Here is a 24067-nt window from a genome sequence, read left to right as displayed (position 1 = left end):
CTCGCTAGCGCTGCGGGAGTAAAAACACCATCTGCACATGCGCAGATGGTGTTTTTACTTCCGCAGCGCTACTTCGCGAAAACCCGCTCGTTGCGGGGGTCCTGGAACGGAACCCTCGCAACGAGCGGGGGATCACTGTAGCTACTTTTTATTTATATATGAAAAGAATAATTATTACCGGAACAAATATAATTTTCCAGCAAACACAGCATATATGATTATTTTACCAAGCCATCATTTTAGCATGTTGTTCTAAATCAAAGACTTACCTATGTGATCTGTAGGCATTGCAACTCTTGTTGGTTCTAAAAGATTATCAGCCAAGACAAAAGCTCCTTCTTCTAATGTATCAAGTAACATTGTTGCAGCGTGTGCTTGTTCAGAAGAATTCATATCTTTCCAAGATTCCAGAGCTTCAGCCCTAAGGAGGTTGTCCACGGTGTCAACGATTGCCTGCATTCATTAGAAAAATATTAGGTTCTATAGCCTTAGGCAGCAGGAGAAAGTTCCTAATACGATCAGATGGCAATTGCAATATTTAACTGCCAATGTGATTTACAGTTATTTAAAGGCACAAAAAAAAAGCTACTGCTTTGCTTCAGAACAAAGAGGATCAGCGCAACATGCCTTAGAGCAAGTATGAACTTAACATACTGAAGAAATGCAAAAAGGCAAATACTCGTGGTTTTAATTTTGAAACCAAAGTGTCAAAGCAAAGTTTCAAGGGGGCTTTGAGGCATGCATGAATCTGCAGGAGTTTTTTAAGTAATTGGGAACTAAAGAATGTTAGATATTGGCCTAATCCCATAAATGTAGCCATATGTGTATAAAACATATGACAGCCAGTCTGATATATAGCCAAGGTGTTGGATTATGACTGGGGATATTCATGATTAAATTCAGCCTTAATGGGTTGATTTTAAGTCTATCTCCTCATTTAATCCAACCTACTCCATAGGATTATTGTTTAAGAAAAACTTGAGAGAAAAATTGAGCTTCTGGTGGCTACAATCATGATGTAAATTAACTGACCAACCAAATAAATAAGCAATCATAGAATAATATAAAATTAAATGTGTGGTAAAGGATTCAAAGTGAAAACACTGATTGGACTCTGATGATCAAACCATGGTTTAACAAACCAGAATAGGGATGATACTAAGAGAATAATAGTCTTTCAGTTTCTTTAGAATTCTAGTCAACTGCTATCTAGTAGGTTTGGCTATCAGTTAGAAATGGCTTCAAATCTTTCTCTTTTTGGAAATCACTGTCTATAGTCCTAGTTTGTATATAATGGGAAATATATTAGGATTATGGATTTTTAGTTTGTAACTTCTGTGAAGGATAGAGTGAAACAGCAGTAAATGTGGATTCCTGTTGGTGAAGCCAGGATGTAAGCATCTTATAGCAGCCTGTACATTCCCATGGCAAAATAATAATAAATAAAATCACATCCACTGACAAGTCAATTGAAGGGAAGCTCTTAAATTAATTGCTAATGTAGTCCCACAACCGAGTAGGCTCTGCACTGCTGAGCTGTTACACTTATTTTGTCTCATTTAACTAGTTACATATATCATTAAGCGCACACATAATGTGGTTGATCTGTTTCAAAAATGATGAAAATGAGAGCAGGCTGAACTACATGAACAAAAACAATGTCAGGTCCAAAACTGTGCTCTTATGTCTGAATGGATACGGGAAGCAGTATGGACTATTGTCTGGAGTAAAATTAATTAGCCTAATCCATTTTAATATCCTCTTTATGGTTGCCTGGCGAGCCTCCCCAATGGCAGGTGGAAGATAGTTTTGACTGATACGAAAGGATTTTCTTCTTCTTTTCTCTAATGAGAAGCAGAAGAGTCAACTGCACGCGCTGATACCCCTTCAACCATTGCAGAGTGTGGAACAGAAATTGGTCTGTGGAGGCTGGATTCATTAATAACCGAGAAATATGAATTGGAGCCTTTGATCTATCTGAACTACAAGTGAGTCCTCTGCCAAGGAGTAAGAACTTGCCTTATTTACTTAGAACTAGCTAGATTTTGATGAGTAATTTGGGGAGATTTTGTGAAACCCATCCATTTGTGACCTGCTAAAACTATCCCAGTCAGAAATTGAGCTTGTGGTGCACTTATTGGGCTCACTGATGACACATGCTATGTCAATTATATATGTGTATGTCTGTTTTAAGCCCTTTTGCCTGGTTCTTCATTTTTAATATCTTCTGACTTGCTGCTTTTCTCCAGTCGTATGAAAATAGTCAGCTGAACACTTTTCAGAAGGTGGAAGTGTATATGTGTGGAGAAGGGGCAGAATAATTCCTCAGATCACAATTCTTATAAGCCTAAGCCTTTTTGAGACTCTTTTGATTTCTGAGGAGTTAAGCAGGAGATTAATTTGGTTCATAGAAATCAATAAGAATTATCGATGCCTCCCAATTCCACAGTCACTGCATTTACAAATACAGTCACACTTTAGATTTGACCATGAAATTTATCTTTTAAAGTAAACCACTTTTTGCTTAGCTACCCATTCCTCTTACTTCTTTTTTTTTTTTTTGGCCTTTTTAAAATAGTCGGTTACGGACACAATTTTCTATTTTGGGGGGAAATAGTTTGCCACTTCCTTTTCTCTAAGATTGATAAAAAGTCATAGAAACATAGAAGACTGACGGCAGAAAAAGACCTCATGGTCCATCTAGTCTGCCCTTATACTATTTCCTGTATTTTATCTTACAATGGATATATGTTTATCCCAGGCCTGTTTAAATTCAGTTACTGTGGTTTTACCAACCACGTCTGCTGGAAGTTTGTTCCAAGGATCTACTACTCTTTCAGTAAAATAATATTTTTTCATGTTGCTTTTGATCTTTCCCCCAACTAACTTCAGATTGTGTCCCCTTGTTCTTGTGTTCACTTTCCTATTAAAAACACTTCCCTCCTGAACCTTATTTAACCCTTTAACATATTTAAATGTTTCGATCCTTCTGTCCTTCCTTCTGGGTCATTGTTACCCAGCTGATACCTATGCCTAAATTAGAAGTAGAAATCTATTTCTTCCCACTTCTAGTTCAGTGCTTTCACCACTACAACAAATACATTGATTATCTCCAGTTAAGAAAGCTGAATCATGAATTCCTTTAGAATTGACTTGCTCTCCTTGGTCACTTTTTTGTGTTGTATTTATAAATTACCGACATATATAATATGTCGGTAATTATACACAATTAATGTTAAAATGTGGAAAAATAAGGACATCCATGCAAGCCGCATTCCCAATATGCCCACTCATTCTGTTAAGTTTAAGACTGGATATTTTATATTCCTATTTATTATCAGAATGTACTCTAAGTTAAAAGGCACTAATCTCCTTTCAAATTTAAATGTTAAAGGTATAAATAACTCTTCCAGCACTGGATGGGAAGACCAGCTGGGAGTAGGATTTGAATGCATATGTTTCTTATTGTGTTTCTAGTCATGTCTATACTTTACCTATAACCTAGGTTAAAGTGAATTAAGATTCACATTAATCCAGGCCTGCTTTTCTTTAATCCCCAGGAACCTGCATCAATCTAACCTGAGTAAGTCTAAACAAAGTTAGCACTGCTGGAGATGTAATACTAATAATGTTCAGCTGTCCCTTTTGAGAGTAATGGATTTATAGATTCAGTGGAAATGGGGCAGAAAGTGAATTAATCTTGAACAGTATAATTATTCTTAAGCAATTTGGAGGGTTACGATTGTAATAACTTAACAGTTTCATAAAAAAAATGCCTTTGCTCTATTATAGGCAGATTCAATTTAAACTTGTATTTCTTTCTGTAATGCTAATTGGAAATTCTATAATTAAAACTGCCATGCTGTTTTCCAACCCCCAAAATACCACCAGTCAGAGGTATGATGTGTAGATATTGGCATGAGCACGAATGTTCACTGCCAGATACAGGTAGTCCTGGATTTACGATAATTCATTTTACAATGGTCCAAATTTATGACAGAGTTTGGAAAAGTCAATTATGATCTATACGTGCAAGTTATGTGACTGCAATTCAGTTTCTTAGAAATCACTTTTCATTTATGACTAGCTGCAGCATTCTGAAATTACATGATTATAATTGGAAACCTTTTTTGGGGGGGAATTTCTGGCAAAAAAATGCTATTGGAGAAGCAGGATTTACTTAGCAACCATATCATTTCTTTCTGACCACGGTAAAAATTATAAAATCACGTTCTCTTTGACTTGACATAACAACTTAACAGTATAATGTTTGCTCCCAATTGTAGCTGCACATCAAGAACTACCTGTATTTAAGTTCTGAATAATTTTACTGCTCTAGAAAATGGGATGGTTTTTCCAGTAACAGCAGTTGTTACAGGAAAATGTTTATAAAATCACACAAATAGTTATTGTTTTGAATTCAGTGGTACACTAGAAAGATAAAAACAGGAGGTGTTAGTGCAGAAAGACAAGGTGGGAATGATGTGACATTCTTGCTCCATAAGGTTTAGGGAGTGGGTACGTGAAGTGGAATCCATCTGTGGATTTTGCTTGCTATGATTAAACAGTGTGTGATATGCAGAGCTACATATATATATATATATATATATATATATATATATATATATATATATATATATATATATAACATCTGGGTTTAAAGCAAAATACAGAGGAAACAACCGACTGCTATCTTGGATTTAGTTTAATCCCCATTCCCATCCTTATATTTTTTTTACACAAAATATGGAAGGAAATGAACTATTGATTATTGGCTTATTCTATTATTGGCTTACTCTCAGAAATGGGATCTGTGCAAACATAACACTCTGCACAGGGGCTGTGGAGGGATACAATATACATATTATCCAAATACTGAAATACAAAGGATCATGCAGCAAGAGCAAAAACGTAGCAGCAGGGAGAAAGCAAGGTGACAGGAGAGATACCTTAAGGTAAGCCCTGCATGTCTTCTCTCGCTTTTGGAGCTTGTTAGTAAATCAGGGGGGAAAAAAATCAGAGGTTAGACACAAAAAAACTGCAGTAGAAATGCTACTATTTAATGATTGTTGACCACTTACGTGTAAACTCAAGAAATATTTTTGCTGATATAATAACCATAGTGTGTTTAATTATTCTTAATCAATGTGCCAGTTTTAGGAAGCCCAATGAAAGGTATGTTTTAATAAATTATGGATTAATCAGCTCCTTGGTATATTCAAATACTTTTAGGACCCTAATTCATATTAGGAAGGGATTGAGACCAAATGATTGCAACAAAACAGAAATGTCTTCTTCCCAACTTTCTTTCACCCCAATGTTATAAAGATAAAATGAACAAAACTGCCCAGTTGGACAAGTTCTCTTTTTATTCTTTACAGTGAAATAATTTGTTGCGTGTGTGAAAATGTGTTATAGCTTGAACATCCACACAACTATCTTAATTTGATAATTTTAGCTCTAAAATTCCCAAACCTTCCCTACTTCCAGAGTAAACCAAACAAATAGTGGTCATTTTATGGAAACCAACAAATTGCAAGACAAACATATTTTAGAATACACTTGAGAAATCTGATTCGGTCTTTATCTACCTTGTTGTAACTTCGCCCTGCAGAGTCCTTCTCATTGGGCTTCAAATCTTGCAGCTGAGCATCAAGGATGTCTACCAACTGTTCCATCAGTCTGACCGATGAACTGACATCACCGGCAAAAATTGGTCCTTTGGTGTGTTTAGCCAATTCATTGGCAAGGTTAGCAGCATTTTCTCCACTTCTGATCTGAAATGGTAATTGAAAGGCAAACTAACTTAAGCAACAAAACAAAAAACAGTTTCTATAAATTCTTCCCATTAAGAAGAATCTATTAAGAATAGATTCTGAATCTATTAAGAATCTCTTGTTCTACTGGTTATTTTTGTGAGCACAAAAAAACAAGAACATAATTTCAACTTTTAATTTTATTATAGCCCTAAGACCAGATACATTTTTTCCATCTAGTGGCTGTTGGCAATTTTGTATCCTGGATCTTATAACTCCAGATAAGATCCAAAGTCTATTCTGAGAGCAATGCAATTCTCATTTGTTATGAACTAAACATTCATCTACAAATTCTCATATTATGTATGCCATCATATTAATATATTATTCCAACTCACCTTCTGGGCCAGTTGGTTTACCCAGTGTGAAGTACAGTTGCTAAGATCAGGACCCTTAGGGTTCCATGTTCCTGTTGAAATCATGCAGAGGTATGAAGCTGTTCCTATAAAAGATACCAAAAATGTGTTTATATAGTTATTAACTTTTCTTTCCCCTTTTTAAAATCTTCCATACATCTTTGTAACCTGAAAAAAAATTGGACTGAGGTTTAATATATATTCAACTTTTAATGATTTGAAAAAAATATTAGATATGTACAGGATACTAATAGCAAACCAAAGCAGTGCTAATAATATTGGGTTTTCAGAAAATCAATTAAAAATGAATGTTTGCTGTATTATTTTTTGTCCTAGAATTAATCAAAATAGAGTTCATGGGAAAGATGTCCCAAGAGTTTGTAACTGACTGTTTCTGTTAAACATACCTCACAAAAGTTGTTGTTATGTGAAAAATTGGAGGAGGAAGGAATATTAATTCTGCTGCCTGAAGTTATTTATAAAATAATAATTTTATAGGTGAATATAAATAAATAAATCTGAAACAATAGAAAAAGGACTGTAAGTACATTTCTAGGCTTCAATGCCCTCTATAGTTTAAAACCTGAAAATGTCATATTTTCAGGTTAGGAGTAGTCAGCAAGGGAAAACAAGAGTTCAAGGCAGATTTTTTTTCAAGCATCTTATTTGTTTTTAAAAACTTACCACGGGTTCCTTTGGGGCAGGGGCGTTCCACCATTATTCCCCTTTGAGTCTGAGGCCAGCTAATCCCCCGGGCCACATCCGGTTCACAGAATCTTTCAGGCAGCGGGAAAAAACTTGTAACGGGAGGAATTTTGGTAGTAGAAACTGCTGGTGGTGACTTGGGACCTCTACTATCTTCTTTGGTTCCCGCAGCCATAGTTGTGCTAACAGGAACTTTGTGTGGGGTAGTGCTTGTGGTAGATACAGTTGTTTTGAATAGCTCTGTGGATGGAGTTATTGTCTCTGCTGTGGTAGGCACTGTAAAGGAAAACCAATGTTACTCTTTGCCTTTTAAATTTGATATACTCTTTTAAGGGTTTGATATGTTAGCTATACAATGTCCAGAGCCCCTTGTGAGGGAGATAGGAAGATTTTAAATTAGATAAACATAAAGAAAAGAAAATGTTATATGGAGGAAGAATGAATAAGAACCGTTGTGAAACATTTTCCTTCTCCTTCATAGAGGATTGCCAGGTAATCAGATGAAAATATATAGTAAGAATTAAGAATATTAATAAAGATGAACACATAATCCATACTTAGATGCAATGCATGGCTGTGTCTACACATATCTCTTACATCTTGAATACAAATTGTTAGTTATATTTTTAAAGCCTGGGAGGAAATAGTACCAAATTGTCTACTCACAACAGATACATTTAATAAAAGATCATAAAATTATATTGATCGAAGAGATAAAATCAATGCTCGCTTTGGAAAAATGCAAAATAAACAAGGAAACCCTACAACAGAGGGACAGGTTATAAATAACTTGGTTAACCAAAAATAAACAAACAAAAACCTCCAAAAAAAAGAAAACACCCTACTTGATGTCACTCACTCTGTCACTTGAAGAAAGATAATTAGTGTAACATCTTGCTGCCCTGGCAGACATTCTTGCTTCAGAGATTTCTTGCACACCTGATTAGATCCAAAATGGGGTGAGGAGGAGTTTGGGAGACTGGAATGTTGCATGCTTGTATTATCTCAGTATTTCGACATCTTAGACCTTAAACATCCCTTTCTAATAAAGCAATTTAAGCCAACTACACTGCCAAGTCATCCGAGAAAACTAGTTTTCAGCAAGTAAACTTCTCTGTTAGCTTCTAGAATTGTTCATTTTATCTATTCATCCAGAAATAATCTGGGTAACTGTTCCAAGTTCCAAGCTTTTTTCAATAGAATTTAAGCACTTTGGATCTTTGTAAATGATGTGAATACCTGCCAACACTGAAGAATTAAAAAAGAAAAAAGAATCATGGTTGGTCACATAGTCAGCCAGATGTTTAGAGTGAATGATGATGATGATTTAAATACATAAAAAATATGAAATCACAGCTGCCAGTTCTCTAGCTGGGATTTGCCTTCATATACACAGAGTTCTTCCTAAATTGTTATTATTTTACACGACTAAGAGCTATTCCTAGCTATTATTATACTGTATGGGGAGTTTTATATTTCATGCCCATTTCAAAAATAAAGCTATGGAAGAAATGAGGCCCAGCTATATTTTCTGGAACAGAATAAATAGGTAGAAGTAGAGGGTACTGTTTGAAACATATTCTAGTGAATTTCCGTGTCTTTGTTTCCATTGGAGAAAAAATAATAATTTAAACTAAACTTGTTTTGGTATAACTCCATATAAATCCTCTCTCCCGGCTTGGAACCAGACTGGATTTTGCTTCCAACAAGTGGTTCTCCTGTGATACCCATTTCAAGTCCCTCCTGCTTGTTTCTCTGTAATTGTACCTTCAGCTTTTATTTCTGGATCAGTTTTCCTGGGATTCTCTCACATTTTGCATTATTTTGTGTATCTACCTCCAGATTCTTCAACCTAGAAGCCTTGCAGTGCTGATATCATAAGGCAAACAGTGTCTTTTTCAACTCTTCAGCCCTTGTTCTTGCTATCCACATAGCCTATCCTTATCTTGGTTATGGCTCAAAGTTTTACAGTGCACCAATAGAAATTTGAATGGCCTTGCTTTCTAATTGTATCAGTCTAAAAGAAAGATTCTCCAAACTTTGGCAAATTTAAGGCTCATGGACCGAAGTCAGTCGGAGAGGATAAAAATAACATCCCTACTCTATGACTGAGTTTAAAAACTGAGCCCTCTGGGGCAAGCAGGGGGTGGGACAGAATTAATTATTTAAATTCAAACTCAGTCCCTACCAATAAGACTAGAGTATAACCCACATTGGACTCTCCTAAGCAGCGCATTGGAGAATCTGTTTCAAACTATAATAATAGCATGTGAATTGTGACATCATTTCTTCTTTTGGGTCTTCCATCGCTTACAATTTTTTAATTTTTGGAAGAAAAAAAATCCCAGTTATCTGGAAAAGAACCTCTTGACTTGTGCAGATTTCTCCCCTACTTTCAAAGTTAATCTAATTTTCTCAAAGTGGGGGGGAGGGTAATTTGTGGCTTCCTAGTGCTGATCAGAATAGAGACATTTAAATTTCTGAACAGTGATGGAGATTTGGAATCTATTTCTAGTTGACTTATTTCCTGAATCAAGATCTGTGAAGATGTGCTATAGTGTCTATAAGCTCTCTAAAGATATCTCTAGAAAAAATCTGACAGCTTTGCTAGACAATTCACAATAACATCAAAGGAAAATGTCATCACTCATTTTTAAAATTATCAGGATTAGATTTCTAGAATATGATTTTAAAATTTAAATTAAATGCTTATGAAGAAATAAGGGTTGTACCAAATCCCTGCAAAATGCTATCTTGGCTGATTTAATCTATTTTATTAACATTTTAGATTGGCAATGTAATTCTTTGGACTGGCAATGTAATTCTTTTTTTTCCCCCTTCATGTTAATTCACTGAGAATAATTATTACATTTGATATCTATAACTATTCATTTTAACTTTAAAATGAGTCGCAGGAAAAAAGTATACGAAAATATTTTAAAAATCTATGTAATAACATGAACACTTCAAAACTCTAACCAATGAATTAAACAAATTGTGGTAGGAGCTCTAGAGTATCAACTCAATTTAATGCACCAAAATTAGATGCAGCTTCTATATTACTATGACTGGAATGTACTGATTCTGTTGTGACACATTCCTTAAAGCATTGCTATGCTAATCTATTACACAGTGTTTACCTACATATTGACTTATTTTATAATTTGATATACTAACATGTTTATGGTTTAAATCGTAATTTATAAGATAATAAGTAAATAAATACCTAGAGTAAAAGCCATGAAAATTAACAATTAACTAGAGAAAAAAAATAGAAAAAGAATTTGACACTCTCTCAATGTTTTTTTTTAAGGTTCAGAAGTTAAATCCCAAAATGATTATTTCACTAGATATCAAGTGGAAAACAGGAAGAAAAAGTATTAAGCAACATACTGTCTGCAAGTGAGTGATAGCAACATTTGTTAAGATTGCTAATCCTGTCTTTCCATCTGGGAGGCTTACATGGGATCTCTCTCTTCATTTTATCCCGATAACATCAATGCTCTCAAGATAGATTGCAATTTGAACCCAATCTTGGTCCAAAACCCCAAACATTACAACACATTGACTTAACAAAAAATAAAACAGCTTGACTTTATATCCAGGTAACCAGGATCTGAATGTGTGATATTAAAGATGAAAGAGGAAGGGGAAAAAAACCATTAAGTTGCATTTCTGGTTTGATATACCTGCGGAACAATGGGTCCAGCAATCCTGATTTTAAAATATATGATGAAATATTTTAAAACAGATAAATTCATGAGAAACTTGTACAGATAGTCCTTGACTTACAATAGACCGTTCAACGTTAAAATGGCACTGAAACAAGTGACTTATAAAGGTTTTCACACTTATGGCCATTGGAGGCATCCCCCATGACAACTGATTCATATTTATGACAGTTGCAGTGTTCCAGGATCATGTGATCATCTTTTGTATCTTTTTGACAAGCTAAGTCAATAGAGAAAGCCAGATTCCCTTAGCAACCGTGTTACTAACTTCACAACTGTGAAATGGGGCAAAACCCATTTAACAAATGTCTGACATAGCAACAGAAATTTTAGGGCTCAGTTGTGGTCATAAGTCGAGGACTATTAGTATTCAACTAGGAATCCTGCAGCTTTGCTTTTTGTACAGAGGCTTGAAAAACTTGAAAAAGAATTCATGAAACTGAACGGTTTCTCTCCCTGAATTATCATTATTCAGTGTGGGAAGCAAGATCAACCATGGTATTTCCTGCATGAAATTAAGAATACCATCTGATTTTCAGGAAAGGAAGTCTCATTAGATCCATCATAGCTTATAAAAAATGTATGAGAATTGTAAATAACAATTTCCCGGAAAGCTACAGAGAAGAAAAGGAAACAAGCAGTCGGGTCATCAAAAGAAGCAGCTAAAAAGAAAAAAAAAGGCATTTTAATTTACAGTCCTAAAAGATAGAATTAGCAAGTCCACCTGCACAGCAGAGTATTAACCTATCTCTAGCTATTGCAATATTAAAAGAATTGTTAACTGGTGAAGCAACACAACTCAGAATTTTTGCTTTAAAAAAACAACAACCTGTATCTGGTGGTTCTCTCCATTTTCCCAAACAAAGAAAAGACAGGTCCCTGCCTGGAGGAATTTAAAAATTGTGACAAGCATTCACTCCCTATGAATTCAGGCCCTTCTGGAAACAACCGGATTTGACACTTTTTAGGGTTTTTTTTTCTTTGACACTTATTTCCTAAAGGCTTATGCTTTTTTTTTTAAAGGATTTAAACCTCTTCTGTCCTTAGGCTATAACTTCTAAAAACACAATATTCTTGAATGTAAATTGAATTTAACCACAAATGCAAACAAGGAGATAGGTAAGACATCTGTTTTTGAAAGAACCTGAAAAGAATCTTTCTTTCTAATGGGGATAAGGGAGAGGAAGAAGGGAAAGGGAAAAGGTAAGGACCTTGTAATTTTATTAGAATGTAGACAAGAATTGTACCCTTCAACACCCCCCTCCAAAAAAAAAATCATACATTTTTCAACATTCCTGTAATGGTCAAAACTGAAAGCATCCATATGCATCCATTCTGAAAAGGTTTAAGAAAGCCAGAGTTGATTGTACATCTTACTTGTTTCATTCAAAATTTACTGAGGACATTATATAAAACAAAAACACCCCCCCCCCTTTTAAATCTCTCTTAAAGTTTCTAAGGTGCCTAATATTACACACATTCAATGCCTGTTGCAGACTTCTGACCTTATAGTCAACTGTAAGATTAATGCAGGAATGGCTTAAATTTATGCTTATGTCTTTCTTTCTACGTGTCTTCTTTGCATTTATATAGTTTTATATAGAATAAAAATGTGTACGTCTGTCTGTCTACCTATCTATTTCCTTATTTCTAGCTGAGTACTCTCGAGAACTAACTCTTTCTGAAAGACATGGTTTTTCGATTCTCATTTTCCATCACCAATACACGCACACACAAAAAACCCTTGTGAAGTGCCACGTTTCATCGCTAGTCTGATAAGAGTACCGCCTGTGCAATCTTGCTGAACTTTCTATTCAGCCTACCTGTTGGAAAAGAAAAAAAAAGGAAGCAGACTCCTCAAACCTGTCTATCTTCTCTGTAAGTACTTGCCTGGCATCTTGTGAAATCTCTGCAATTTTCTTTTGATTACAATGCAGCCAGACTCCCGATGCTTTCTCAATTAATGTTGTCAAAAGCATTACAAATGCTTGGGAAAGTGTCAAGAAGCTACTACTGCTTCAGATCTTGGGGCACTATGGAAAGAATGAGGAGGGGGGTAGGTTTTCCTTATTACCGATATTCTAGACACCATGTGTTTAATTAAGTCATTTCTCCATGACAAAAATCTGTATCAACAATAGTGCAATTAATACTCTCACAGATCCTCTTACTTCTGACAGCTTCTAACTCATTTAAGCCACCCTTGTGCCCTACAGCTTAACATCACTAAAAGGGATCACGATGACTCTTTTTTTGAGTCCAGCTAGGAGGTTAAAATCACAAGAGCATATAATTTCATGCAGCACTTTATGTGCAGCTGTTCATTTGCAAAGACAGATTCCACTGCCATCAGTGTGGCTATTTAAAAAATGAGTTCTGAAATACATCTGCTTTTTCTTGAGGGCGGGGGAGAAAACACGATCTGCACACTTTTAATACTTGTGCTACCTGTGCTGTAGAATTATTTAAAGTTCAAACACTGAGTCTAAATGCCTAGAATTATTAAAAAGGCCCCGTGGAAAAGTCAGTTTCCTACTCTTGCTCACCATGCACAATCTGAATGGAGGATAACTACATTACCTTCCCTAAAGGTGGCACCAAAAGCATCCAAACAGATTTGGCAAAATAGACATTAAGAAAGGTTTGCGGAAGATACATTTGGCAGAAAGTAGCAATTAGCATTATCTACATTTTTAAAGGTGTCAGTCAATTCAGCTGATCTGAGTGTAATTGGTGGCCATACTAGATAAAAGGTGGTGTGGTTGTTTTGCATTTGGGATGCAAATGCAAAGAAATTTGGTAATTGTTCAGCTGCTTTAAACTTTTGCAGTATGTTGGAATTAAAACTAAATCCATTTTGATTGCAGGATTCCTATCTGCATTCTGAAATGCGGTGAATAATTGCACCCTATAGATCTGGTGTTTGAGGAGGCAGGGGGAGGGGTCATGTTGAAACAAAAGATGTAACTAAAGCAACTCATGCAAATCAGTTAGAGGAAAATTGCATCATCTCATACTTGTTGATGTCGTCTAATCGTTTTTCTATTTGTCTGGTTGTACAGCCTAGTTTCATGCCTCTGAAGGTGCCAGAAACTTAAATGCATAAATATCAGCAAGAGATCAGTCCAGGGAGTAATTAAGGAAAGAAGATCTCTGAGTCAAAGAGAATAAACCTAAACCATACAGAGGACAGAAATAAGCCCTATAATACTGGGGGACTTTATTCATGGAAAATATGATAAGATATTTCTAATCCTGTTTTTAATCTTAGATTTTGAAATTCTGGGAAGTGTATCAAAGTATTCAGCCTGTAAAGTTAGGAAATGGTTGTCCTGTTATATAACAGAAACATAACAATTAAAAAACAATATAGTCCCTCCAAAATAATATAGTATAGAAAATATTTTTTTTTAAAAAAAAAATCAAATAAAAGTGGTGGTGCAGTGATTCAAATACAGCATTGCAGGCTAATTCTGTTAACTGCCAGCAGTTCGATCTTGGTTGACTCAGCCAGCCATCCTTCTGAACTGGTGAACTGAGTATTCAGATTGTTGGGGCAATATGCTAATTCTGTAAACTGCTTAAAGGAGACCTGGGCAAGGGGCTGCCGCATCCGGCCCACCCACTGTCTGTGACCGGCCCACCCGCTATCTGTGATCGGTTTTCTGGAGGAGGAAGCCATAAAGTGGGGGGGGGGGAACAAGTACCTCAAATGAACAGGACAAAAAAACACTCACCAACAAGGCTCTCTTAGAGCCCCACCATCATGGGACAAATCGGGATCGCCCTTTTTAGTCCCGTTTTGCTGCAGGAAAGCAACAATGCCTCCTTCCTCATGGCTCTCTCCTCTCTGCAGTGCCGGACAAAAGGCAACGGGTTGGGAGGGGGGGGGCAGATGCTGAGGCTCAGGGTGGCAGCAGCAGCAGCAGCCCAACTGCGACGGGAACAGGCTGGGCAGCCAAGATGGAGGGGGGACAACAGCCTAGAAGATAGGATGCAAGGGCAGCGGTGGGCAGCTGGGGGGGCGGTGGTGAACCAACACAGAGGGGAAGAAGGCGGGTGGGCAGCTTCATGCCATATTGGATGTTATTGTGCCATAAGTGAGTGTTATCGTGAAAAAGCAGGGGCGGGGCCAGCTGGGAGTGGGGGTGTGGACTGCTGGGGAGAAGCAGCGCAAGTGAGGAAGTGAAGGGAGGAGAATGGAGGGGCAAATAAATAAATAAGGAACAGGGGGGAAGTTTGCGCTCTTTGTGTGTATGTGTGTGTGTATGGGGGGTGTAATTTGGGAGAGAGAAATCAAGGAAGAGGGTAGAACTGAGTTAATTATATTAGTCCAGCCCTCTAAAATGATCCCAATTTCTCATGTGGCCCCATGGCAAAATTAATTGCCCATCACTGGCTTAAAGAGTGCTGTAAAGTACTGTGAAGTGGTATATAAGCCTAAATGATATTGCTATTATTGTTTAATATATTCTTCAGTTTTAGATACAAAGGAAATGATATTTTCCCAATGTATTACTTTTCTAAAGAAGTGCTCAACTACAACGTAGGCAAGTATATAAAAGCAAAATAACAAAGTAGTAAATAGGAAAAGCATCTATAGTAGTAATATGTACTCCTGTAACATGAGGAATATCTGTTCTGATATTTAGCTATAGGGGGAACTAAGATACAATAAGTGAGAGAAATAATTCTGTTTGATGGAAAGAGAGCAAATGTGGTATTTGAACCATTTTGAAGAAGGAAGCTGAGGTAGGGACAGGTACTGACAGTCTACAAGATGAAAGACAGGGTATGTTGAGTCTCTGGACATATCATTATTGCACGCATCACAAGTAAAATGATGGCTGAATTCTTTATAATGGTCTTAAATTAGATATTCTGCAAGAATAGGCCTTGGCTTCTGCAGTGGACATTTTGACCCTGTGACATCATTAAATGTTTGATATTAGGACAATTTCTTTTCTAAGAGCAGAAAAAGGTAGAAACAGTTGCTTATACTGTATCTGCTTTAACCCTGAGCAGAATGCATAAACTCTAATCATTAAAATTAAAAAAAAAAGTTTAGCTCATGCTCTTTGTCTCTCAATGTTCATTCTTGAAAAGAAAATGAATGTCAAAGAATGAAATGCATTTGCTTACTTTATTGGATTAGATCCAGATTTAATCATATTTAGTAGTACAGGCTCACTGAAATCAATTTGTCCTATTAACTTTAATGGATTTAATGAAAGTAACACAAAGTTTGGGTCCAATCCAGTAATTTTTTTAAAAATAAATCTCCTGCAACACTTCCAACCTCATTTGAATTGAGTGGATTAATTTATATACATTATGCTTTTTAAAAACAACTATAAACGAAGATTTTTCTGTGCTTAGTCACATCAACTGGCTGCTGCACTTTTATTGTGAAAATACAAGCGATTGTTCCTACAAACTATAGAAAATGAAATAAAGTATGGGATTATACAAAGCTCTTATTTGAAAAAATTATGTTTGTGTGAGTATTTCTTTATTATACAGGTGAAACTTGAAAAATTAGAATATCATGCAAAAGTTCATTCATTTCAGCAATGCAACTTTAAAGGTGAAACATAATATATGAGAGAGACTCATTACATGCAAGGCAAGATAGTTCAAGCCATGATTTGTCATAATTGTGATGATTATGGGCTATAGCTCATGAAAACCCCAAATCCACTATCTCAAGTAATTAGAATTTATTTATTTATTTATTAGTTTTGTATGCCGCCCCTCTCTGTAGACTTGGGGCGGCTAACAACAATAATAAAACAGCATATGACAAATCTAATATTACATGCAATCAATAAAACAAGGATTGTACCAGGGATAAGCTACTGCCCAGATGGGGGGGGGGGGGAGCGCTGCCGCAGTGGGGTAGCAAAAATGGAGCTCCACCCCAGAGCACCCAATCTGCACAGAAAGATGTTGAAAGAAAATGCAGGGCGTCCTGCATAAGCCATGCCCACAGTGTGGTAGTAAAAATTTTGGTAGCCCTTCACTGGATTGTACAAAGAACAATATCAGACCTCTGAAAATTATAAGCATGCATATGGACTCAGAACTTAGTTTGGGGCCTTCTGCAGAAATTACTGCCTCAATGTGGCGTGGTATGAAAGCTATCAGCCTGTGGCACTGCTCAGGTGTTATAGAAGAACAGGATGCTTCAATAGCGGCCTTCAGCTCTTCTGCATTGTTTGGTCTCATGTCTCTCATCTTTCTCTTGGCAATGTCCCATAGATTATCTATGGGGTTCAGGTCAGGTGGCCAATCAATCACAGTAATACCACAGTCACTGAACCAGGTTTGGGTGCTTTTGACAGTGTGGGCAGGTTACATGTCCTGCTGGAAGTCAGCATCCCCATAAAGCTGCGGAAGCAAGCATGAAGTGCTCCAAAATCTCCCGGTAGATGGCTGTGTTGACCCTGGACTTAATGAAGCACAGTGCACCAATACCAGCAGATGACATGGTTCCCCAAATCAACACAGACTGTGGAAACTTCATACTGGACTTCAAGCATCTTGATGTGTGGGCCTTCCCATTCTTCCTCCATACTCTGAGTCCTTGGCTTCTAAATGAGATGCAAAAGTTTCCATAGTCTGGCTTCCCCACTGAATTTCCTGGACGGAAGGTCACATGACCTCAGGGCACTGTAACTGTCATAAATGAGAGTTGGTTGCCAATCAACTGCATTTTTGATCATGTGACCATGGGGAGTGTTGCAATGGTCGCAATTGTGAAAATAGTCATGTCACTTTTTGCAGTGCCATTTAACATTGAACAGTTTCTAAATAAAGTATTGTAAGTTGGAGACTATTTGTATGTATGTATTTTGAATATAAACATATCAAATTTAATGATAGTCATTTAAATAGAGGATTTGTTATACAGTGATCCCTCGATCATCGCGAGGGTTCCGTTCCAGGACCCCTCGCGATGATCGATTTTTCGCGAAGTAGCGGTGCGGAAGTAAAAACACCATCTGCGCATGCGCAGATGGTGTTTTTACTTCCACCGCCACCCGCCCTTCGCCCGCCAGCTCCGCTTCCCAGCTGAGAAGCGGAGCGGGGGGGTGTCCCGAAGCGCGCGCACGCTTGCGGACACCCTAGCTCCGCTTCTCAGCTGGGAAGCAGAGCTGGGGTATCCCCGCGCTCGCGCGCGCCGTCTACCATTGCCAGCTCCGCTTCCCAGCTGAGAAGCAGAGATGGGGGTGTCCCGAAAGCGCACGCGCGCTTGCGGACACCCTAGCTCCGCTTCTCAGCTGGGAAGCAGAGCTGGGGTATCCCTGCGCTCGCGCGCGCCGTCCGCCATTGCCAGCTCCGCTTCCCAGCTGAGAAGCGGAGCAGCTGCTACGAGGGGCATTTCACCTTCCCTCCCAGGCAAAAAGATGCCGGCATTCTGGGATGATGGGGCCGGATCTTTTTGCCTGGGAGGGAAAGTGAAACACCGCTCGTAGCAGCTGCTACGCGGGGCATTTCACCTTCCCTCCCAGGCAAAAAGATGCCGGGGAGAGGGGCACGCCTTCCGCCTGGGAAGTCCGGCCCCATCATCCCAGAATGCTGGAATCTTTTTGCCTGGGAGGGAAAGTGAAACGCCGCTCATAGCAGCTGCTACGCGGGGCATTTCACCTTCCCTCCCAGGCAAAAAGATGCCGGGGAGAGGGGCACGCCTTCCGCCTGGGAAGTCCGGCCCCATCATCCCAGAATGCCGGTATCTTTTTGCCTGGGAGGGAAAGTGAAACGCCGCTCGTAGCAGCTGCTACGAGTGGCATTTCACCTTCCCTCCTAGGCAAAAAGATGCCGGCATTCTGGGATGATGGGGCCGGATCTTTTTGCCTGGGAGGGAAAGTGAAACGCCGCTCGTAGCAGCTGCTACGAGTGGCATTTCACCTTCCCTCCTAGGCAAAAAGATGCCGGCATTCTGGGATGATGGGGCCGGATCTTTTTGCCTGGGAGGGAAAGTGAAACGCCGCTCATAGCAGCTGCTACGCGGGGCATTTCACCTTCCCTCCCAGGCAAAAAGATGCCGGGGAGAGGGGCACGCCTTCCGCCTGGGAAGTCCGGCCCCATCATCCCAGAATGCTGGAATCTTTTTGCCTGGGAGGGAAAGTGAAACGCCGCTCGTAGCAGCTGCTACGAGTGGCATTTCACCTTCCCTCCTAGGCAAAAAGATGCCGGCATTCTGGGATGATGGGGCCGGATCTTTTTGCCTGGGAGGGAAAGTGAAACGCCGCTCGTAGCAGCTGCTACGAGTGGCATTTCACCTTCCCTCCTAGGCAAAAAGATGCCGGCATTCTGGGATGATGGGGCCGGATCTTTTTGCCTGGGAGGGAAAGTGAAACGCCGCTCATAGCAGCTGCTACGCGGGGCATTTCACCTTCCCTCCCAGGCAAAAAGATGCCGGGGAGAGGGGCACGCCTTCCGCCTGGGAAGTCCAGCCCCATCATCCCAGAATGCCGGCACCTTTTTGCCTGGGAGGGAAAGTGAAACGCCGCTCGTAGCAGCTGCTACGAGTGGCATTTCACCTTCCCTCCCAGGCAAAAAGATGCCGGCATTCTGGGATGATGGGGCCGGATCTTTTTGCCTGGGAGGGAAAGTGAAACGCCGCTCGTAGCAGCTGCTACGCGGGGCATTTCACCTTCCCTCTCAGGCAAAAAGATGCCGGGGAGAGGGGCACGCCTTCCGCCTGGGAAGTCCGGCCCCATCATCCCAGAATGCCGGCACCTTTTTGCCTGGGAGGGAAAGTGAAACGCCCGTATCCAGCAGAAGCGGCGGGATTCAAAGTGCTGCGGTGGGGGGGGGCTGTCAGAACAAGGAGCGAGGGGGCTGCGAAGGGGCGCACGCGGCAGAGCTCCGGCGGAGGAGAGGTGGCGGGGAGAAGCTCTCTCTCCCTCCCCCCCCGGAAAAAAGAAAGCAGCCTCAGCCAAAGACGCCCAGCGAGAAAGAGACCTCCGCGCCGACTTTTCTCGGCTGCTGCCTACGCCCGGCTCTCTTGGCAGGCAGAAGCAACAAGTCCGGCTCGGAGGCCTCTTTCTCGCTGGGCGTCTTTGGCGGGCGGTGGGTGGGACCAGCGGCGCGGAAGCCAGGGCTGTGGCAGCTCGCCCCCCCATCGCACGTATCCAGCAGAAGCGGCGGGATTCAAAGTGCTGCGGTGGGGGGTGTCCCGACAGCGGCGGGTGAACGGGGCGAGCGAACGAGGCGGGGAAACGAGGCGGGGGAACGGGGCGAGCGAACGAGGCGGGGGAACGAGGCGGGGGAATGAGGCGAGCGAACGAGGCGGGGAAACGAGGCGGGTGAACGGGGCGAGTGAATGAGGCGGGTGAACGAGGCGGGGGAACGGGGCAAGTGAACGAGGCGAGCGAACGAGGCGGGGAAACGAGGCGGGTGAACGAGGCGGGGGAACGGGGCGAGCGAACGAGGCGGGGGAACGAAGCGGGCGAACGAGGCGGGGGAACGGGGCGGGGGAACGGGGCGGGTGAACGAGGCGGGGAAATGAGGCGGGTGAACGGGGCGAGCGAACCAGGCGAGGGAACGGGGCGAGCGAACGAGGCGAGCGAACGAGGCGGGGAAACGAGGCGGGTGAACGGGGCGAGTGAACGAGGCGGGGGAACGAGGCGGGGGAACGGGGCGAGCGAACGAGGTGGGGGAACGAAGCGGGCGAACGAGGCGGGGGAACGAGGCGGGGAAACGAGGCGGGTGAACGCGGCGGGGGAACGAGGCGGGTGAACGAGGCGGGGAAATGAGGCGGGGGAACGGGGCGAGCGAACCAGGCGAGCGAACGAGGCGGGGGAACGAGGCGGGGGAACGAGGCGGGGGAACGAGGCGGGGGAATGAGGCGAGCGAACGAGGCGGGGAAACGAGGCGGGTGAACGGGGCGAGTGAACGAGGCGGGGGAACGGGGCGAGCAAACGGGGCGAGCGAATGAGGCGGGTGAACGATGCGAGCGAATGAGGCGGGGGAACGAGGCCGGCGAACGAGGCGGGTGAACGGGGCGGGTGAACGGGGCGGGCGAACGAGGCGGGTGAACGAGGCGAGCGAACGATGCAGGGGAACGAGGGGAGCGGCGGGCGAACGAGGGGAGCAGCGGGCGAACGAGGCGAGCGGCGGGCGAACGGGGCAAGCGGCAAACGGCGGGCGGGCATCAGCGGGATCCGAGGCGGCGGGGAAGACCCAGGGAAGGTTCCTTCAGCCGCCTAGCAGCTGATCTGCTCGGCAGCGCAGCACCAGCAAGGAGCCGAAGATCTTCGGCTCCTCGCTGCTGCTGCGCTGCCGAGCAGATCAGCTGCTAGGCGGCCACTCGAGAGCAAGAGGGGAGAGAAAGAGAGAGAAGGAAAGAGAGATGAGAGAGGGAGGAAGAGAGTGTGAGAGAGGAAGAAGCAACATAGAGAAAGAGAGAGAGAAAGAAAGATGAGAAAGGAAGGAAGAGAGTGACCTCATCGGGTGGGAAAAATCGCGATATAGCGTTCGCGAAGATCGAGATGGTCACAATTGCTGAAAAATCGCGATATAGCGTTTCGCGAAGATCGAGATCGCGAAACTCGAGGGACCACTGTATTTTTTTAAAAATTAGCATGAAAAGCATTTTAAAGGAAATGCTTTAAAGATATACAGGTTAGATAGAAAACAATCATCTGCGTGTGTGTGGGTATGGGTGTAATATGCTTCTCTCTGTGTGTATTGCATGTGTACATGTATGTATTTATATGTATGTGTGTGTCCCTGTGTGTGTCTGTGTACCTATGTATACATATGTATACACACCATACAGAAATGATTTCCTGCCTAAGTGAGGGGTTGTACTAGAAGACCTCTAAGGTCCCTTCCAACTTTGTTAGTCTAATCTATATTTACAGCAATAGCAATAGCACTTAATTTATAAAGCACTGAACAGCCCTCTCTAAACGGTTTACAGAGTCAGTATATTGCCACCAACAATTTGGGTCCTCACGTTAACCACCTCAGAAGGATGGAAGGCTGAGTCACCTTCAGTTTGGTGAGATTTGAACGGTCAAATTTCAGTCAGCCAGCAGTCAGCAGAGGTAGCCTGCAGTACTGCACTTTAACCACTGAACCATCGTAGTATTGATATCAATATGGCTATAGATACAGTATATATAGATATATGAGTTTTACTTCATTGCCTTAAAAAAGCTCAGAAGAGTAACTTTTAAACATTTTTCTTGTATATTCCATAGAATCCTGATTGAACAGGTAACTTCAAATTCTTAGCACAACCTCTAACAAAACTAAGCTCAAGGCTAACCCATTTACTCTCCTCTTTTGTTCCCCAACTGATGGCATTGATCGAACTACTCAGGATGACCTGTTTTCTATTCAGAAATGAAGATACACACTCTTCATAGTTGTATTTGAACACTTCTATAGTACTTTTATACCTTAGCATATAGACCTTTCTTACTTTATAGACCTTTCTTACTTTATAACACTTCTGATCTGATAGCTTTTTTTTACATTTATAGTACATCAAGCAACCAGTTCTATATAACAGAAGTGATTGAAGTTCATCAACGGTTGAAGAGGAACATCTAACAAAAATATATAAAGTAAAACAAAAAACAGCAAAATTCACAAGTATTTCTGTTCATAACATATTTTAAAATGAGTTGATTTCAGCAGCTTGCAACAAAATATTTTTACTGTGTTCCCTTGCCAATTATTTTTCTAAACAACATTCTTAGTGTTTAATATCTCTATGTGAACCATAGTATATTGGAGACATTTCTTCACGCATGAAGCTTCTTAAATGTCTCTTGTCTGGCAGTTTATATAATGATACTATCTTTTAGGTTCCTATACATATTTGGTTCTGCATTTGCCACATAACTGGAAATATGAGAATGCAGTAACTTGCAACAAAAATATTAAATCACATTCCTTACAACTCAAAATGGAAACTGAAATGAAAACCTTCACAACATGCATGCAAAAACAAAACAGTCTGTATGAGATGCTTTACGATCACATATTTTTCTAATGCTAGCATAAAGTAATTAATTTGGTTTTCTATATATTTCATTGCAAAGTGAAAGGAAAACACCAGTGTTAACATATTTCTCAATACAAATAGATGGGGCATTAGGAATAGTGTATTTAGTATTAAAAACTGTCCTTATTTTGTCATGGCATAAGTAAAAGTAGGGAAAAACTAGCATCTTGTTTTTGTTTTATTTTGGCAAATAGCAGCATTAATTCTAATTTCAATTACATTAGATTCTGATTTTATTAAGCAGTTTATGTATGTATTTATCAGCAGTTATTTATTTATAAACAGTTTATATATATATATATATATAAGTCCCAGTGGGTATGGCTAGCTGATGAGGCCAAAATAAGGCCGAAATAGATCTATCCTAGTCTCCCTTAATTTTCAAAAAATTCAGCTTAAACATGTGACATATATATATATATATATAATTTATTTAAATGATTAAAAAGATAATCCCTACCTTGGGCAGGATCAGGTGGACCAAATTCAAGAGAATATCGTAGGATGAAATTGTTGTTCCACACATACAGTTGATTGTCTCTTGGATTATAATCCACAGCAGCAATATAATGATACATGTTGGGGAAAGGAATGTCTACATATTCTCCTCGGCTTAACCTGGTGTTGTAAATATAGTCGATCGCATTTTTACCAGTTTCACTTTCATTGTCTTGGTAAACTGATCGCACAACGTAAAGCACCCCACATATCATAAAAGCATTAGAGGCTGCCCGTTTGTCGTAAATTGTTTCCCATGTTGCTTCAAAACGCAGAGTATATGGATTGAGTTGACTAATGACTATCATTCCGTTGTTTTGTTCTGTAGCGTAAATTACCCACAAGCCATTTTCATCCACTGCCAGATCAATATCAGTCTTTCCCCCCCATCTGTAAGGGGATGTGTCATGGTAGTTGGCAGAATTTATAATCGCTTCTCCACTCTTAATTCTAGTCCTCAAGTCAAATTTGACAATGTTTCGGGTTCTTTCCTTATTAAAAAAGACTGCGCCATCATACACCACAAATCCGGTACCATCCACTCGATTTGGAAGCTTATATGTTGTTTGTTGGCGTCCATTTTGGAAGTCCTCTAAAGATGCATATTCTATCAAAGTATCAGTGCGGTATGGAGTCCATGGCATGAAGTATATTTTATCTGCTGCCTGAAGAGGATCTTTGCACCACGCACCGGCCTTTTGTTCAGCTTCGTATAAATTTGGAGAATCCACCACAGCTTTCAATGTCCCAGGGCAAACAAAAACTGGTAGTCACAGAAAGAAGCAAGAGAAGACGATTTTTAAAAAATGAATAAAATTCACAATATCCGTAAAGTCTAGGCAAGCACACTATGTCTGTATAAGTTTAAAGAAACAAAAACCCTTTAACTAACAACAATGCATTAGAGTTCATATGTAATTAATATATAGATTA

At 40.3% G+C, this 24067-nt stretch overlaps 1 protein-coding gene across 23 annotated transcripts in view; it reads right to left on the bottom strand.

Moving 5' to 3' along the window:
• The window catches only part of ADGRL2 (adhesion G protein-coupled receptor L2), a 312721-nt gene that overhangs the window by 45431 nt on the left and 243223 nt on the right, over positions 1-24067 (bottom strand). For 14 of the 23 annotated variants that reach the window (XM_070746215.1, XM_070746219.1, XM_070746217.1 and 11 more), the window contains 6 exons: positions 23097-23897; positions 6857-7153; positions 6155-6258; positions 5592-5777; positions 4950-4988; positions 270-453 (listed from right to left, as the gene is read on the bottom strand). In XM_070746215.1, coding sequence (XP_070602316.1) covers positions 270-453; positions 4950-4988; positions 5592-5777; positions 6155-6258; positions 6857-7153; positions 23097-23897 — 1611 coding nt within the window. The remainder of the gene's footprint in view (positions 1-269; positions 454-4949; positions 4989-5591; positions 5778-6154; positions 6259-6856; positions 7154-23096; positions 23898-24067) is intronic. The other 9 variants (XM_070746224.1, XM_070746216.1, XM_070746220.1 and 6 more) reach the window with 1 other exon arrangement.

This window comes from Erythrolamprus reginae, chromosome 3, assembly GCF_031021105.1.
Source record: "Erythrolamprus reginae isolate rEryReg1 chromosome 3, rEryReg1.hap1, whole genome shotgun sequence".
NCBI classification, from domain to species: domain Eukaryota; kingdom Metazoa; phylum Chordata; class Lepidosauria; order Squamata; family Dipsadidae; genus Erythrolamprus; species Erythrolamprus reginae.
The sequence above is the reverse complement of the archived record's forward strand: the minus strand, read 5'-3'. Positions and strand labels throughout refer to the sequence as shown.